Source organism: Apaloderma vittatum, unplaced genomic scaffold (genome assembly GCF_000703405.1).
Source record: "Apaloderma vittatum isolate BGI_N311 unplaced genomic scaffold, ASM70340v1 scaffold8598, whole genome shotgun sequence".
NCBI classification, from domain to species: Eukaryota; Metazoa; Chordata; class Aves; order Trogoniformes; family Trogonidae; genus Apaloderma; species Apaloderma vittatum.
In genome coordinates this window covers 14456-32980 of record NW_009730180.1, presented here as the reverse complement: position 1 = coordinate 32980, position 18525 = coordinate 14456, and the positions used below count along the sequence as shown (strand labels likewise).

Sequence of the window (18525 nt, the reverse complement as noted above, 5' to 3'; positions counted from 1 at the left end):
ATATTTAAGGAAGAAGTTCTTTACCCTGAGGGTGATGAGGCACTGGAACAGGTTGCCCAGGGAGGTTGTGGATGCTCCATCCCTGGAAGCGTCCAAGGCCAGGCTGGATGGAGCCTTGAGCAACCTGATCTAGTGGGAGATGTCCCTGCCACGGCAGGGGGGTTGGAACATTCCATGATTCTGTGATTTCTCCAAGGACCACTGAAAGTAGTATGTTTTTTTCTGAGATTTGAATGGCACTCAGGTCCCATTCCTACGCATAAATGTTGCTGTATCACTTTGCATTTTTAAAGAAACGCAAAGAAAAAAGAAAAAAAAATTATGCCTATGACTTGACTTTCCTACTTCAGTTTAAACTGTAATTAACATTGTAAAAATTCCCACTGCAACTAATAATATAAAATCTAAACCAGGCTTAGATTTAAAATGTATTACTGTCCTCATGTCTTGCTACTTACTTTCTTCTGTGGTGAGATTTAGCCTCACATTCAGTTCCGTAACATTTGATATCTGTAAAATATAAGAGAATCATTCAGAACGAATCCATAGTTTAGGAAAAAAAAAAAAAAGAGAACACACTTGACAAAGACGATTTAAGGATCCCAGAAGCCCTTACTTACATGCATGCACGTGCATCCCAGTTCATCTACGGGAGTCAGACTGGAAACTGGACATGAAGAAGGAGATGATTCTTCTGTTGCATGTGAAGGGCTGTAAAAAGGAGTTTTTAAGAGGTGGTTCAAGCTGCCATGTGTTCCATTGTTTGGTGCTGGCGTAATATGCAGCAAATCTGTTGAAATAATTGAAATCTGTAAACGTATTTTAATACTAAAATGGCATTAAAAAAGTCATTATCTTTCCAATTGCATGCATTTCCTATGTATTCTAACTAGAGAAGAAATAGCTTATTCCATTATCTAAACTATTATGGCAACTACTACAGTTAACTTGCAATTTTCTAGATATTAATGTTCATTGCTATATTCTACTGCACCAGTATTTGGTAATTACCTATCTGAGTACTGTCCATATAGTTTTGTACACTGCCATAACATTCACAAGATTAGATGATCTAACGCCAAGTACAGATGTGATTGCAAATGCATCACACTGTGAAATGTACTAGCCAATGGCATTTTTGTGTGATGCCTTAACCCATATTTTCCAAGGCACGTACTTCCTAATTGCTCACTGCCGGGACTGCAATGGTCTGTCTTAAGTTATAAGCAAGAGTGGTAACTGTCTACAATATTCTTATCCCACAATTATTCCACAGGCATCATTTCAACAGGAAGCCCATGTGGCCGGAGTGCTTTCCTCTCACTCTTTAGCGGAATCCCTGTGCAATCAGAAAAATACTTCAAAGTAGAACAACTTTCGGCAGTAAATCTTTCAGCATTGTGCAAAAGGCAAAAAAGCATGGCATCAGTGTTTTCCGCGAAAAACCTAGCTTCTGAATGAATTCACTCAGTTTTAGCTCTTACAACACAGGAATTTGAAAACATTGTTGCTTTATCATCTAAAGTACTGGATTGTAGCTACTTACCACACATAAGGTTGTAAACCTCGATGTTTTCAAAAGCATCCACTTCTGTTTTCTCTTTAAAGCTTGGGCCATATGCTAGGAATATAGCCTAGATTGTAGTAAAACGAAAGTTGTTATCTAAAGGAATCCAAATTCAAAACCAGTTCAGTTGCATTTTATGGAAGAAAGAATGTTGGAACAAATTATAGTCTTTTAACAGTCATAAAAGTTAAAATACAGGATTGTTCTGATAAAGAAGGTAAATCTTGCCCATTGCATATAATTTGAAGAAAAATGCAAAACTTACTTAAACTTGTTTCTCAGGATACTTTCAATTATACAGTGAATCTGGGGAGGAAGTCTTTAAAATTTTCACGCATATTTATGAAATGCATTGTTTGCTATGTTTCAAATTCATACCTAGTTCTGTTTTCATTGCAACAGCCATTAAAAATGTCACTTCAACAAATGCAGAGTTATGACACTCACAGATCCCATCTAAAAGCTAATATTGACCCAGAAGTACAAGCACTGGAGGGTCAGGGTTTGTTTGGTTGGAATTTTTAATACATGTTGTATTCTCAAAAGTCTGTGGGTCCTTAAAAGCCTATAGCTATGGCTAAAGCCGTGAAGGTCTGGAAGAATCTGATTCTTAGGCACAGAATACAGGACTAGTAGTAGCATACTTGAGTTTACTTTAAAAAGTACATGAAAAACCAAAAGCTCAAGACCACAAAATATTTTCACTGTAACCAGAATTGAAAACAAGCTCAAATTGCAATACATGCTACATAACATACAGATTAGACTAATGACTTTTTGGCTCTGATGATATGATTAAATCTTGTAAGAAAACCAGAGGCAATGAGATTTAGCTTATTTGAGCACACAGGCTTTCAGATGATGAACTGAACTTCCAGAGCCTATGGAGAAAGAAGAATGAAAGAATGGAAGAATTCAATGTCCCATAGCTAAACACGGTATGCTTGGTTTAATGTAGCCTATCTGGCTCCATGGAGTTAAGGTGAGCCCAGACAAGTTTTACTACCAGATCCAAAGGAAGCAGGCCTTGTACACATTGATGAAAGGCAATACGAACATGTGGACTCAGTATGTACGTGGCTGGATGACAGAGAAGAAAAAGCACACTGCAAAAGCTACCACATATTCTATATTCTGGTTCACCTAGCACATTGTGATTTTCTGCGTAAGAAGGTGCAAGACTTGAATAGAAATCATCCTACCTCCATACTTTTAAACTCGTTGTTATAGCCATGGTTACCTCCATCACAAAATGTGTAAGTTTTATCCCTAAGGAGAAAGCATCATACAGTGTAAATAAAAATGGTGCAAACAGAACCAGTTAAAAACAGTCATCCTCACTCACTGGGCTCTGGATCATGTCTCAAGAAATGACTCTGGCATAGTATTTTTGTACTTTTTTACGCATGCAGTGTTCACTTTTATGAAGATCTCTTTCACTGTAACAGAGACTGCTATGGACAGAAATAAATTATCCTAGGTAGGTACTGAGTGTACAGTCAAACGATGTTTTCAAATTTAATTGAAAACAATGGTTATTTTTGAAATGAGGTTTTCACCTACCTACAAGTTTCAGAGCAACTGTAATCTACTTAGATTTCTTCATTTATATTCTGTGGTATCTGCTTTTTAATAGAAAATTTACAATGGGAGAACCGCACAGTTATCTAGAGCGTAAATAAAACTGCAATAGATTTTGCCTTACAAGACAGTGCATTTTCATCATGGATTCTAACGGCTGAAGGAGAGATGTGGATGTGGGTTATAGAATTAATAACATGTTGAAATAGTCTGATTTATAATGACTAACACTTATTTTAATTTACCCGTTGCTGAGATACATGGAAAGATAAATAGATAGTCATCCCATACTGAATCAACGCACATCTGTCAAGCACACATATCCTGCTTCCAAAGGCACAAGAATATTTGAGCACAGTTTAAAAAAGGATGAATGTGACATTTTTCAGTGGATATATATAAAAATATATGTCCAGAACAATTACTTGGTTGCATCAAAACAAAGAATCAAGTCATACTGTTCGGGCATCTTCTGTTTGAATAGCTTTAAAATTTAAAGTCATCTCATGTTTCTCCTATTGCAACACTGTAGCTCAGTAAATACAATACTGCTACTAACATCACAGGCCTTGTATTGAGTTTTGAAAGCCTCAGGACTAAGGCTTGTCTGAATTGCTCTCGACTTGCTCAGAGCTATTTATTTATTGTTTAGCTCTTACAGCAATTTTTTGTAATGACAAGGTGGTTATGTCTAATCTGTTATCTTATCAGCTTATCTTTGCATGTCAAAGACATAGTTCTTATACAGATAGCAGTAAGAATTCGTTATTCTGTCTAGAATGCAAACCTCAAGGCTAGAAACAATTCACCGATAGCCGTTACAGAAATGCAGATTTGGAACTGAACAAAACCACTCAGAGGTAAGAAAGAGAATAAAGAGCAAATAGGTAACCCTTGTAGAATGCACTGTATCTAGTGAAATGAGATGTAACATTAACTTGCAGGCCAGTGAAGAATGAGCAAGCTGTAGTGTTAGCATACATACAGGAAAAACACCGTTTGGATCACAGAGTGATAAAGAAGAAACATCAACATCTTATTCTTCCTGATGAAGGACTCATAATGCTGATTACTGGCCAAATCCACACATGCATCAAACAAACCATCAGCCTTGAGATGCAGAAGGGCAGTGGAGGGGGGACTGTAAAGCTAGGTAAAAGGCTAGATACCAAGAAGGCTTTGTATAACAATTTTAATTGGATTATTTTTCAGAGTTTTCTGTGTAGTAATATTAATTTCTATATTTTCTTTTTTCTTCCTTTTATTTTCTGTAAAAATTTGATCTGGATGAGTCTTTTATCAGACTTAGATTCGTATGATTTAAATCATACCATCCTGGCTTTATGTATAAGACATATTTCATTTTATACTAAGTAACATTTTGAATGTAACAAACAAGGAAATCCAACAAGACAAAAGCAAAACAAAAAAATGAGACACCTGTGAAGGCAATTAAAAAGATAAGGATGAAAAAGATAAGGTAATGGTTATACAACTTATGTTACCTCACAGCCAGCCACTGTCGATCCACCAAAAGATGAGCTTTATCAATACGAATGCTGTTAGCATAGTGGAATCGTTTTGGTAAATCAGGGGTCAGATAAGGCTTGAAATGCTGAGGGGATCTTCTGCACTGTGCAAGAAGAAAGAGTTCAGTCATTATTTTTGCTCAGAATCAAAAATAAACCCATCATTCAAAATTATCACAAACATCTTAGTGACAGGAATGTAAGCATAAAGCACATTACTCACAGACACCTTCTTGGATAAGCTGCAAATCTCATTTTTGGCCCAAGAAGCAATGGAAGGAAAAGTGACTTTTTTTGAAACTATTTGAAATACACTGCTATAAAACATGTAGCAAGTTCACAAATACTGTGCAAAAGTACTCCTAAGGCTGAAAGTAATTTAGTAGTAAAGTATAGTCTGCCTGTCCATACTAATGTCACTGACACCTAGTTTCTAAGATTACACTCTACAAGAGAAAATTCATTTCTGCCATCTTCTATTACTTTACCGTTCAATAAACAACAAAGACAAACAAGTATACACAACATAGCAGAGACAATGGTTTTACTTGCAAGACATAACATATACTTTTGTGCCACATAAATGTCCAGCACTCGGCTGTTAGCTAAAGGCCTTAGTTTTACACTCGCTTTTATTGTATTAATATAGCTGCTGTGTTAGCAGCATAGAACATAGAAACATAGAATCATTCAAGTTGGAAAAGACCGTTGGGATCATCGCGTCCAACCATTAATACTACTCTACAAAGCTCACCCATAAACCATATTCCCCACACCACATCTAAATGACCTTTGAACACATCCAGGGATGGCGACTCCACCACCTCTCTGGGCCACCTACTCCAGTGGCTGACTACTCTTTCTTTTTCCTAAAGTCCAGTCTAAATACACCCTGTTTAGGGTATGAATGCCATGAGTTTAGTGCTGAGACCCTAATGGCAAACGTATGACATATTGCATACTTGCATACCGCAAGATTTAACTGCCTATGGCCATCAGGAGCCATTACAGCTGGCTGCAAGCATCATGACAATGTTTTAGAAGTGTTGCTCCTGAGCAGTAATCCAGTACTGGGCCAACACAGAACATCAGAAATGCTGAAGGAAGAGCTGCTATGAAGCTGGGTGAGCCAGAGAGGTGGACCTGTTCTACCACACAGGCAGTACAAGCTAGAAGTCTGATCTGACATCACCTCTGAGTTCTAAAATTGTATACACTCCACATAATGACATTAATAAGTGAAATGAGAGTAAATGTGCCTGGATAGTCATCAAAGAAGCATAGTAGAATACAGGAGCACGAAAAATAAGGATTCAGTGAGTTTGCTAGCCCTGGAGAGGAGGTCATTCTACAATGGATAGTCTAATTAAAAGGAAAAACAGAGGAAATCAATGTATAATATGACTTTATGTCTATTGATTAGCAGTTAATATAAAACACACAACTCCCTTCTCTACCCAAACCCCTCATTCTAAGAACTTGAAAGGGACAAGATACAGTATTTATGAATCAAAAAGGAAAGAGAAGTTGTCCTGATATCAGACTAAATAAGGCAGAGATGCCACATCTCTGTAGCCATTAACAGTTGCAGTTTCAGTCGGGGTTGAGAACACTCAAATGGTTCTATCCCCCTCTCACTAATGCACTTTGATATGACAGGCTTCACATCATATAACGGGGTAGGAGATGTAATGCTGAAAAAGCTCCTTCTGCTTTTCCCCAACATTGATATCCTACTTGCCCATGTGCTTTGGATGCTGGAGAATAAAAGACATGTTCTTAGGTATTCAGAATCAAGAAAAAATTATGCAGGAATGTTCACAGCTCTTCAGACTTCAGTGCTGCATGGAATACTGCACAACTGAGTTGTTCCGCAGGTTAACATAAGACCTCTAGTGGTAATTTATCACACATATACCCAGTTGAGACAGTCCAGAATTTTTCCAAGTTGAGAACATTTATTCTAAAAGTATCAGAACATATGTCTGCTGCTTGGGCTAGGACTAGTCACAGAATAGAAAACTGAAAATGAAACAAAGAAGGGAAAATTGTGACAATACATAGAGACCAAGCAGTTTAAATCTTTAACTCACTGTAAATTATGAATGCAAATAAATATAAAAAGACAACTTTCTGACAAGAATTTTAGTTTGTCTACCACATTCAGCCCACTTGTGAAGTGATTCAAGCTGAAATATCAGTATGGGGCCCAGTGGTAGTGCAGCACACCTAAAAGCACTGTAACTACTTGAGTGATGTGTCATAAAAGATCCTAAAAGAGTCATCCTGCCTCATGCCAAAGGTCTGTCTTGCCTAGCATGCTGTCTCCAGTCAGATTTCCAGTATGTAAGAACAAGTCAAGTATTCAGTGAATCCTCTTTCTTGTACCTGCTTACCTTTCACTAGGCTTCAGGGATTTCTTACATAAGAAGTTGCTTGTTCATCATGTTTAATAACCTTTAAATATCTGTCCTCCGTTAATTTGTCAAAAATTTCCCCCCTATTTATATTTCCAGCTTCTACAACACTCTGTGACAACGTGCTCTACAACGTCATTATCTGTTGCATGGAAAAGTTGCTTTAACTTAGCCTGGGGTGGAGCAGTTGTGGTCCAGAGCTAACAGATGCCTGTTATCTAAAGCACCTCTGTGTTGTATTCTGGTCTATAATGAAGATACAACCTACTTTCTCCACATGAAGTCAGCCATTTCTTCTCTTTCAAAGTGAAGTACAGCAAGCTCTTTTTCTCTGAATGGAAATTCCCCATGGTAAACCTTTGTGCATCATTTTTGAACAACTTGCTGAACTGCTTTCTGTGGCAGACTGGAGTCAGTACACTAAAGCAGCATTGTAGTCAGGGTTTTCACAGGTAGTGCTTTTTGATCAGATTCTTATTAAGAGAACCTATGAGGAAAAATTTCAAAAAATGTACTCACTGTGAGGTTTTTAACAATTCCTTCTGAGTCAACTGTTAAAAAGAAAAGATGAATTAACATACATTCAAACAGCTGAAGTTCCAAAGTCTCATGAGAAAAATGTCAACATGCTTTTTGTCTGTAAAGCTGAATTTCTTTATTAGCTTGTGAAAATTATGGCAATCATAACTTTCCATGGGTAGGAATGTTATGTTTCCAAGGGTAACTGTCTGTAATTGTGTAGCCTGTGGAAGTACTTAGCACTTTGGATACATCAAGACAGGCTGTAGAAAACTGCGGTGATGACCGCATACATCTAAAGCTGACACATCACCAGAGTGAAATTTTCTTCTCCCATCTAACCTCTGATTGAGGTACAAACTTTTTGTACATTGAGCTGGACCTGGAGCACTTAAATTTCACTTCCAGCAACAGTGACAGAGAAAAATTCAGTCTGTCTTAGTACTTTCACCTTCCACATTTTCAAAGAGTGACTTCACCCTTTGGAAATTAGAATAAGACACATTATTCTCTAGTCTGCTTATTAATCTGCTCCTGTCTGACTTACCCTGTCTTCTACTTAAACCAAAGAAAGTCTGCTTTATGATGTATAATTATGGTGTCTATAAACATAAATGTAACTAGAAAAGATAAATAAAAAGCACAATGGGATCTCAACTCTTATTTGAGATCAGCAAGGATTATGCTTTTTCACATACTCTACAAATTCTGTAACACACTAAACAGAGAACTTTCATGGCTTTACCTCTCTCTATTCTTTTCCCAGATATGGAAAGTTTGGGGATTTATTTTTTTTTTAGTCTGGTAGCACAGTATCTATTTCGAGTCAGAGTCAGTTCACATGGTTTCAGTGCTGTGTTCTTCTGTTACACTAGCTAGAGGGCTCAACCATGGCTTAGATCCCATTGTGCTAATATTCATACTCCATAACTTTGCACACACAGTTAGGAATAGTCACTGCTTCAAAAAGGTTGACACTGCCAATGTTGCACAAGAAATCTGTGAAGAGCAACGCACTTAGAAAAGTCCTGAAGTTCCAGTTCAAAACAGTAGAACTATCAAATCAGTCTGCAACAAGCTCTTCTAACCTTTGATTTCACTTAAAGGGGTCATTCCCGCAAAAGAAACCCCTCCAACTTCCATGGATTAAATGAAGCAGAAAGCTGTTCACTCTGTTGACTACTACTGATTATTCATTTTCTCTATTTTTTTATTCATTCCTGTTATATTGATAGTGCAACTCCTGGACTGGTCCACACTTACAGGTAAAATAGTCCTCTGGAACATTTCTTGCTCGAATGCGAGCTGCAGGTCCAGCATATATGTAGAAATTAATCTGACTGAAGTAATTAGTCATATATTCTAACTGTGTGCAGTAGGTCTGCTCCATTCCTAAAGGACAATATAGAAAGAGTTATTTTTACATACAATACATGATAAGGAAGATAAAGCAAATTAGAAAAAAAAATTAAAACTAGTAAATACCAAGGAAGAAAACAATGACTCAGCAAAATTTAGATTGAAAAAAGAACTAATACATTACTGTATACATTACCATGATCAGCTAAAACAATGAGGTTTACACATTTGTCCAGATTTCTTTGTTTAAGTCCATCCATTAGCATCCCCAGTGCTTGATCTGCTACCTCTAAGGCTCTGATTACCTGTGAGGCAAACCAGTTCCATTAGACTTTTTCTTACTGATTTCAAGTTCTCACTTAAATGTAATCATCAAAGTCTGGAAAAAAAGTGAGCTTTTCTGTCAGCTTTCAGGTTCTTAATATCAGTTCTTTTCTATCACCAGTACAGTATAGATGTGCAGAATTCCACTACTTTACCACAGAATGTGCTACTTCAAAAATGACCCAAAATTAATCTTTTCTGTTATCTGAGAAAAATTGAGTTTTAAAATACGTTTATTGAAAGAAAAAAATCAACATATTCAGATCAAATTTGTTCCTCACTCCCAAATGTATATGAAATACTGGATTTATAACATTAAATACATTTTTTTTTTTTGTAGTATGAACATGTCATTGTATCAGCAATTAGCAGTGTTTCAGAAATATTTACACACACACATATAACCTATAAGGCCATTCAGGAAGGCATGGTGCCCTTCTCTCCTGTATACAGTCCCTTTAAACTTCCTACAGAAAACCACTGACCATCACTGAAGGAATATGGGAGAAATCCAGCATAACCCACCCCGCAGCCAGTCTCAGAGGACGGCTCTTCCCCAGTCTTCCTTTAAGTCCTGCAGCAAAGATGATACTGGCCTGAGTCCGAGGACTCCTCATCTGAGCACTTGCGTCCTTGTTCCCCTGACTTTGCTGCACTCTCTTGTGTTGCACGGACAACGTACAGATATAAAATTAGACAAAGACTAATGGGGTTTTAAGACCTTTGTGTGCAAAGAGAAACAGAGTTCCCTTTCCAAACAGGGAGCCTAAAACTATCCTACAAAGATCAGTTCTTCTGTCCTCATCCACTATAACAAGGCCTTTTGCTGAAGATCATTTTGAAATACATGAAAAAAAGACCAGTAGGAGTATGCTAAGTCCTAAGCTCCTTAAAGACTGAACTTTTTGCCTGCATGCAAGTAAAAATGTAATATTTTTGGTTTACAAATTAACAAACATCCAAGTACAGTGCTAGAGATAAACAAAAGACAGTTCTGAGGATTTGCCAGGCCACATGCTTCCAAATATCACTGGGCGATAAAATTAAAGCTCAGTCTAAATACAACTGTTCATATTATTTCTAATTTTATGATTTGAAATTATTTTCTGCCAGTCTGTTTGGTGTACAGCTCTTTTGATTCGCACACAGCGTTAGAATCACAACAATGGGTCCAACCACAAGCATGAGTTCTTAATAAAAACTCATAAAACAACCATGCTACTTTTTGATCTTCTATCCTTTCCAAAGTTGTAAGCTGGTTTAAGTTCATTGTACAGCACCATTTTTAGCATGATTTAGTCTAAGAAAACCACAAAAACTACTTACACCACCACTAACTGGTCCAAATGAATGTCCAGAAGAATCTGGTTCTTCAATATACAAAGTATAGAAATCAGGTCTTGAGTTAAACATAAATAAGAATGGAATATTATGAGAATTTGGAGACAGTATTTCAAAAGAATACTTTCATTTAAAACAATAATAAAAGAAAATTTAAATGAAATTATAAATAAGTTCTTTAAACCTTAGTAGAAGTCCGTAGAGCAAATATGATCATTCAAACTCATCCAAGTTTTGTAATTAATCAACATGGAATATTGAAGCCACAATTTCAAAGGCAGTATTCAGTGTCTTTAATTGGTATCCAGAAATCACTCTGCAAAACTTCAAGACCTCAGACAGAAGAGCAAACTGTTCCTTTTCATGATGTAACACTACTAATATATTAGGAATCTTAAATTATGATACAAAAGATTTATTTTGTTTACACGTCACGAAGATGAGCATCACAGTCAGTACTATCTACTTTTCATCCTGAATTACTGCCTGCAATTGCTTTCAGATATTTAACCTTTCTTGTGCAATATCTTTCATATAAAATCTTCCATCCATACACTTAAAATACAAGCTCAATGTTCCGTGTTTCCTCTAGCCCATGCACCAAGAAAAAGAGACAACAATAAAATTTATACAACAGTACATATCATAAAGATATATGCTCACTTCTTTATCTTTTAGCTACAATTTATCCTGAAAATAATTGGCTATATATACAGAACAGCCTTAAATTCAGCAAATTATCCTTTGAGATGGTAAAGAAGATTCCATGTTTACCAAACACCAATAGAAATTTCATTTGCTAAGCACCAAAACTTTTCTGAACTATAGTCTCACAAACCAGATAGATATTACTGTTACCTCTCAGATTTGGGATTATCAAGCCATTTCAATATTCCTGTAATTCTCTCTTCATATGGAACTGAACTGAAAAAAAAAAAAATTATATTAACAAGACTTTTCTGGCAAGCACTTCTAATTCCAAGATACAGAGAAAATGTCCACCCTCTAGTATAATAAAGTCACAGATTTGGTTTTCAGGAATGATGCATTTTAACAAGATACCAGCAATCAGTTTTATTATTTTAATTTTTGATTGAATGCAACTCACTTTTAATAGTAAACTAGAAAATCCTGAATTTGCTAACACAAACATATGACGTTGGTGAGAGTACACATATAATTAAATATATGTGAAAAAAGAGATTTCAAGCTCAGGACATAAACCTGAAGAATAATTGTTATTCTTTCCAGCATGTATATACCTTAGACTTTTATATTTTAAAAGCCAGTAATGTTCCCAGTAAAATCTTTGTAAGGTCATGCTTTGTCCCCTATGAAGGAATTCACCCATTAATGACTGCTTTCCCTCAAAGTCCTGCACAAGCTTTATGTCAGTTACCTACAGTACCCGGGTGTTTTCTGAATACCAGCCCTACACATCACTTTGTTATCTACAGAGACTTTTAGTTAGAAGCTTGCCTTATATTATCTTTGTAAATGTAAAAAATCATGGGACATTTACTGAAATCATCATGAAAACTTAGAAATAGTTTACTAATATTAATGCATTCCATAAGAAAAAAATACTATGAAGGTAATTTCTATATTTGCATGTGTAACCTTTAGCAGCCTCCTTACCGAGCATCCCCTCTTTAATTAGTTTCTGCCTCCTGTAGCCTCTAACCATGTCTTCCAAGCTTGTGTTCATTATCTTAACATACATGTTATCCAAAAGCTTATTCTGAGTATATTTAAGGTCTATATAGTATGTGTGGATTTTATGTGTGGAAATATGGTAATCATTGGTATAGCTCAGAGGTGGCTACTAATCAGGTATAGGATGCTTTTCTAGTGGGAAATCAGTGATTTACAGTTGTCTGAAACTTTCAAAACTGTCTGGGAGAGCAGAAAATACAGTACCCTCTAACTTTCTCATTGTGAACGGTTTTGAAAATTTCAGCTGTTATTGGTGGTTCCATGGCAAAAATAGGATGATGTGCCATGGCACTTATCTCTCAGACTTGTTTAAAAGTCTTCCATTTTGTTTTCCCCAACTATCATATGGCAATTTGGATTTTTGAGTAGTTTCCAGGAATTTACTACAAGCCCTATAAAAGCTTACCTGTTGAATATACTGTACAAGTTGGGGTATGTTCCATTAATTGGAACGTCAGAGCCTGGCCAAAAGTAGGTACCTGCTTTCAAATTTTGGTACATTGCTGTCAGCCAGACCTATGGGTAAACATACAGAAAAATTATTTTATGGTATTTACTCCTCTGGAAGACCTCAGATCACTGAAATAAAAATACACTACCGGGTAAGAAATATGAACTGCAAGCACACATTTCTCTTCCTTCCTTCATACATTGTGCAGTTGCCTAGTGACTATGTTTGATTTGAAGTTTGTTTTCTACATATACATTCCAAAGCAAAACTAGCGCTGCAGAAGCCAGGATATCGCCATTTCTTGGGTATTCTCAGCATAGAAAAAAACCATATAGGTATCTTCATAATTGGCAAGAGGTAGTGATCTTTTTTTCTGTGTCAAATGCCATTGGGATGAAGCATGAAAATAGAAGAATGGTTCAAAGCTGTGTCAGGGATGTTCAGACTTGACATTAAGAAACATTTATTTACAGAGAAGGTGGTCAAACACTGGAACAGGCTTCCTATACAGACAGTCAATATCACAAGTCTGCCGGTGTTTAAGAGGTATTTGGACAATGCCCATGCTTTAAATTCTGGTCAGCCATGAACTGGTCAGGTGGTTGGGCTGGATGATCATTGCAGGTCCCTTCCAACTGAAATTTCCATTCTATTCTACTCTACTCTGAGACTGGTCAGGTTGGAGAAGGAACCTGAAAGATCATCTAGTTTCAACTCCCCTGGCATTGGTGGGGACACCTTCCACTAGACCAGGTTGCTCATTCCATTCTATGGATTCTAGTTACATGACTTTATTATTAGAGAGCATACTTCTATTCATCTTAGAGCGCAGATGAGGTTCTGTTACGAATCTGATGGAATCCTTCATGAAACCTGGGTACTTCAGTATACTATGACTACACAGACATATACACATATTTTTATATATATATATGTAAACACACATGTAAATAAATATATAAATGTCAAAATGTGTTAAGTAGATACATACCATATGTGTATTTTTTATATTTTTGTAACTTCATTACAGCTATTTCTAGTAAATGTCTAATATTAATCACAACCATAGCTACAGTCAAGGTGGTTTTGTTTTATGAAATATGTCATATGTGCTCATCGTACTGGAAATTAAATTATTTGCTATTCTCTTCCTTGCTTTTATATGCTGGCCTCCGTAAGTGTAAGTGTATTTGTAAATGGATATAATCTAGAAGTAGATTCCCAGATTTCATTTTGTAGCTAGTTCTCAAAAGGCAAACAAAAAGTACCCCACAACAAAATCATATCAAAATTTTACTGTGGCCTCCTGTGGCAAGAGATCCATTCCAAAACGTCAAAATATTTAAGACTTTTTTTCACAAGTTGCCACATTAAGTGAATTTTTTAAGTCTCATAAGTAACATTTTAAGAGCCTTTTTACTTTTTTAAAAAGTAAATTATTTTGTAGTCAGTCAGTAATATGAAGCCTACAGGATATTTAGCATGTATTGCAACTATATCACAGAGTTTTCCATTTTATTCTCTTTCTCTTCTGTTTTTATGGTACACAAGTCTCTCTAGACATAAAGGAATACCACGATGAAAGATAAACCTACTGGCTGCCCCTTCCACCATTCAGGTTTGAATTTTTCCGTCCCGGAAATTGAGAAATGTGCATTCAAGTTTACATCATACATGCTGTTATCAATAATACCATGAGATTCTGGATACAATCCCTGCAAAATAAAAATAAACAAAAAAACCCATACTGAATCTTGCAATGAAATGGAGCCCAAACTATGTTGCAATGCACACTGTTGCAGTATTGCAATGATTTTTAGGGCTGTTTTTATCACAGAAACAGAACACAGTGTCCTAACTGACACAGATCATCAGATTCCTGGGTGCCTTTCAAGTTCCCTTGAACTTCCCTGTTTTCTCCTCAGCCCAGTTACAACTTGATGTGCTAGGATTAAGTACTATATATGCCATGTGGCTGTATATCAGATTCAAAACCCATCCAAACACACACTGTGGTCAAATAGCTCTGCCCTCACCCATACCCAATTAGACTGACAAAGATCAGGAATAACTGGTTCAGAATCAGATAGCACATGTAAAGAGCCTTCATGTGCATGCCTTCATGTACTATCTCAGAATCTCTCACTCTCTTTTACTCTTATAGCCTGAGTTGCCATGTCCCATGAAAAGACTGACACCAAAAAATCCTTTTCTATGTCATCCAGATAACGAAAAGGAAAAATAGCAAATTTGCACTTACTGTGACAATAGTATAGTGGTTTGGAAAGGTTTTTGTGGGGTAAACAGCTCTCATGTATTTTGAATGTGTGCCACATGTTTCTGCAACAGATCATGAGATGAAGATAAATTTGCTTATATTTTTCATAAATGGAAATTAGCAGTCTTGAAAACAGAGAAACAAACAAAATCAGTACAGCCAGTTGCTGTGATATTAGCGGGGAAATGCGACTTCAAGTTAAGATGCATACTTCCCAGGGTATCCTTGTGAGCTAGGCCCACCATCCCATTGCAGGAAATGAACCCTTGGACACTCAATTAGGCTGCACAAAGCCCAGATGCTGGGGACCATTTTTAATGGTCCTGCCTGGCCTTCGGATGCTGCTCCTACATCCTGTCTGCCAACCCAGATATGTGTCTCGGATACTTCTGAGATCCAACACGGCACTGGAGATTTATGTTTACACAAGACTGAAGCTTCAGGCCAGCCCGGGCAAGACACTTTGCAGAGCTGCCTAGTGACCAGATGCACGGGAAGGACTCAGCTGCTTACGCATGGGAGTTGGGTGCCACTTACGATACCCTTGGATATCTAAGACATCTGCATGGAAGTTGACAGTTTTGATGCAAGATGACCAGGAGATCTGTATCCTCCTGACACCGCTGGTGAAGGCCACCTAGGCTGCACCACAGCCCTCTGAATGTACATTAGAAACACTGATTAAGGCAACAACTTGTCCTGTGGCACCCTCTGTGTGTCGGCTGAGCTCACTTGCTCTCCAGGCTATTGCACTCCACAAATACACTGACCACAATGAGCATGTAGACATCTCACACGGACGCCTCCAAGGACGTATCTAAATGTAGATGTCCTGCTCTGGGGGGAAACACAGCCCAGGTGTCCTACCTTTATCTCCAAACACTGTCACTTTTTAGCAATCTAAGGCACTTACCACGCCTGAACATCCGTAATGTCTAAATCCACTGTAATATCCAACTTATTTACACACAAAACAAAGGTGGGAAATCTGGAAGATGCCTTAATGCCATTTTTTAATCTAAATCATGTAAAGGATGATTAAGCTATATTAAGCTGTAGTCAAACGATTATTTAATTCACACTCAAACACATTTTATTATTTGATGTAGAGCATTTAAAAGAACAGAAACTGATTTTAATTTAACCACTACTAAACCATGAAATCTTGAAATTATTCAACAAAACTGTTTCAGCGTAGCACGTTAAAAAAAAGGCTTAAAGTGTGTTAAGAGAAGGGCAGATACATGAGAAAGGGCAAATACATGAGAAAATCCATATATTTTTTTTATGGATTTCTCCTGAATGGTAAAGGAGCTACCTTCATAGTGCACATATTCTATAACAGCTAGCTTGACTTGGTCTACTAAAAATCCTAGGCTAATCAAGTTAACAGAGGAAATATTTTATGCTACGCATCAGCCTTGTGCTTTTTTCTTCTGCAAAGAAAGGAATTTCCCTTCCCTTTTCACTGTAGACTTCTGAGAAATATAAGTATGAATGTGCATAAGCAGTTGTTAAATTTAACCACAAACATGAGCAATGTTGATCTAGATCTGTTCTTTGAATGTGTTTTTAAAACTATTTACTCAATAATTAGCTCTTGACCAGTTTTAGAGGCCTTGTTAACATATGTCATGTTCACTATCCACTGAAATACAAGAATTAATGTAGAACATACAATAAGAAAATATACAATTGATAAGGAAGACCTGATTTGTTATTTTATTATTGCTGAGCAACATGTATTCATGACAGCATCAAAACGGATTGGAGAGGTTGCATGCAGGCTTTTAAAGAAAATACTCAAAGTACTTTTGGTAACTTACTGAGTTTTTCAATATTTGGCAGCAAAGAACTCCAAGTTTGCAAGTATTCTGCTCTAAACCCATCCATTGAGAAAAGGATAAGTGGTGGCAGATCAAACCTACAACAAAGTATGTTTTTGTCATTGTAAAGGAGTTTGGAGAGTTGGTGACTTGTTAAGCACTTTAAGAATATAAATTCTACTTTCAAAAGCAGGATCCAGAATTTCCCTGTATTACCCAGAATTAATATCACAGTGTGAGAGAATCAAATATTTCAATTTTGAGAGTAAGTACACAATCCTCCTAAAAAAAAAAAATCACTGAAGGAATAAAATACAAGCTACTCAGCATATATAGAACCTAGACAAAAAAAGAGTTTTGTCAATCTTTAAATTAGAAGTACTTAATTGCAAATGCAAAGAAATTCAAATTTATGCAGATTTTATTGGACGCAGACTAGTATCCAAATACAAACCCAGAATGTAGAACAGCAAAGCACTTCCGGACATAGTAATGGGTTGAATTCTGACTCTTGTCTCTTAATGCATCTTAAAAAAATCTTTCAGAGCAGCTGCACAAGGACTGTAAAAGTGCAGGAGTCGCCCAGTAAGCAGTTGGGGCCAATTTGCCTCAGTGCTGAGAAATGTAATCTCCTCTCAACACCCAGCTTGTGGCAATAACTTACTTCACCACATTTCCTTTGTGAAGACATCACTAAGCACTCCGTGTTCTTTGTGGATTATTTACACGTTTCCTAGCTCTGGTGGAGCTGGAGAACACTTTTTTGCCTCAAGGCCCCTGACAAACTGAACTAAAAGCTACAAAAGGAAGGCAGCAGCTGCTAATGTTTTTAGCGTAAGACTTTATGTAAAGAAGCAAGGATAAAAGCCTCAGATCTGACTTCATACCGTGGGTAGGCACAAACTGCAGCTGATCTCTAGAACAGTGGTTAAATTCTTGTTACAAAAATACTAATTAGGAGGTAAAAATAATTTTCAAAGTCATTAAGCATGCTTTCTCTTAACCAACGTAAAAGGACTCAAAGAAAACATGCTTTGGAAGTTATGAACTGCTGGTGCTAAAGCACCTTTTCTCATAACACCAAGTAACAAATTCAGTAGGATCCATTCATCTAGGTCTGCAAATTCAGGTTTTTTGCTAACCGTAATTATATATTCCACAGTTTCCTTAGAAACATATAAAGATAAAAACTATAAACATAATTAAATTAAAAACATAGTTTGAAGTAGGATTCACTATATGTGGTATCTAAAAAAACTCCAACTGCCTGTAATATATAGAAATGGTACAGGAATGGTTCTAAACCAAGAAAATATTGGAGGAGGAAATGATTAATAAAATGCAGTTACTGACAACCGACTCCAGACAATATTTGGAATAATACTTAAGAGTGATAGCTATTAAAAAAAAGTTATATATCCACATCAGGCAGTAATCACTATCCAGTTTGTTTCTCATTCACAATGGCCTTTCCAAAGCACGGAAGTACACTGGCATCAACGTTTGTACCGAAAAAGTTTATATAAAACAGCTTCCTGATCTGAATCAGAAATTAAATGGAGCTTTATACAGCAATGCTGTTTACAGCCCTCAAAGAAGCCCTCCCCCACTAGTTCC

The 18525-nt window shown here is 36.7% G+C and overlaps 1 protein-coding gene across 1 annotated transcript in view; it reads right to left on the bottom strand.

The window, feature by feature from the left end:
- Positions 1 to 18525, bottom strand: part of ENPP3 (ectonucleotide pyrophosphatase/phosphodiesterase 3) — a 39312-nt gene that overhangs the window by 10107 nt on the left and 10680 nt on the right. The window contains 14 exon segments of the mRNA XM_009874692.1: positions 459 to 510; positions 621 to 790; positions 1547 to 1634; positions 2770 to 2836; positions 4654 to 4781; positions 7614 to 7645; positions 8877 to 9005; positions 9169 to 9277; positions 10623 to 10695; positions 11496 to 11561; positions 12760 to 12869; positions 14400 to 14519; positions 15065 to 15144; positions 16909 to 17006. Coding sequence (XP_009872994.1) covers positions 459 to 510; positions 621 to 790; positions 1547 to 1634; positions 2770 to 2836; positions 4654 to 4781; positions 7614 to 7645; positions 8877 to 9005; positions 9169 to 9277; positions 10623 to 10695; positions 11496 to 11561; positions 12760 to 12869; positions 14400 to 14519; positions 15065 to 15144; positions 16909 to 17006 — 1322 coding nt within the window.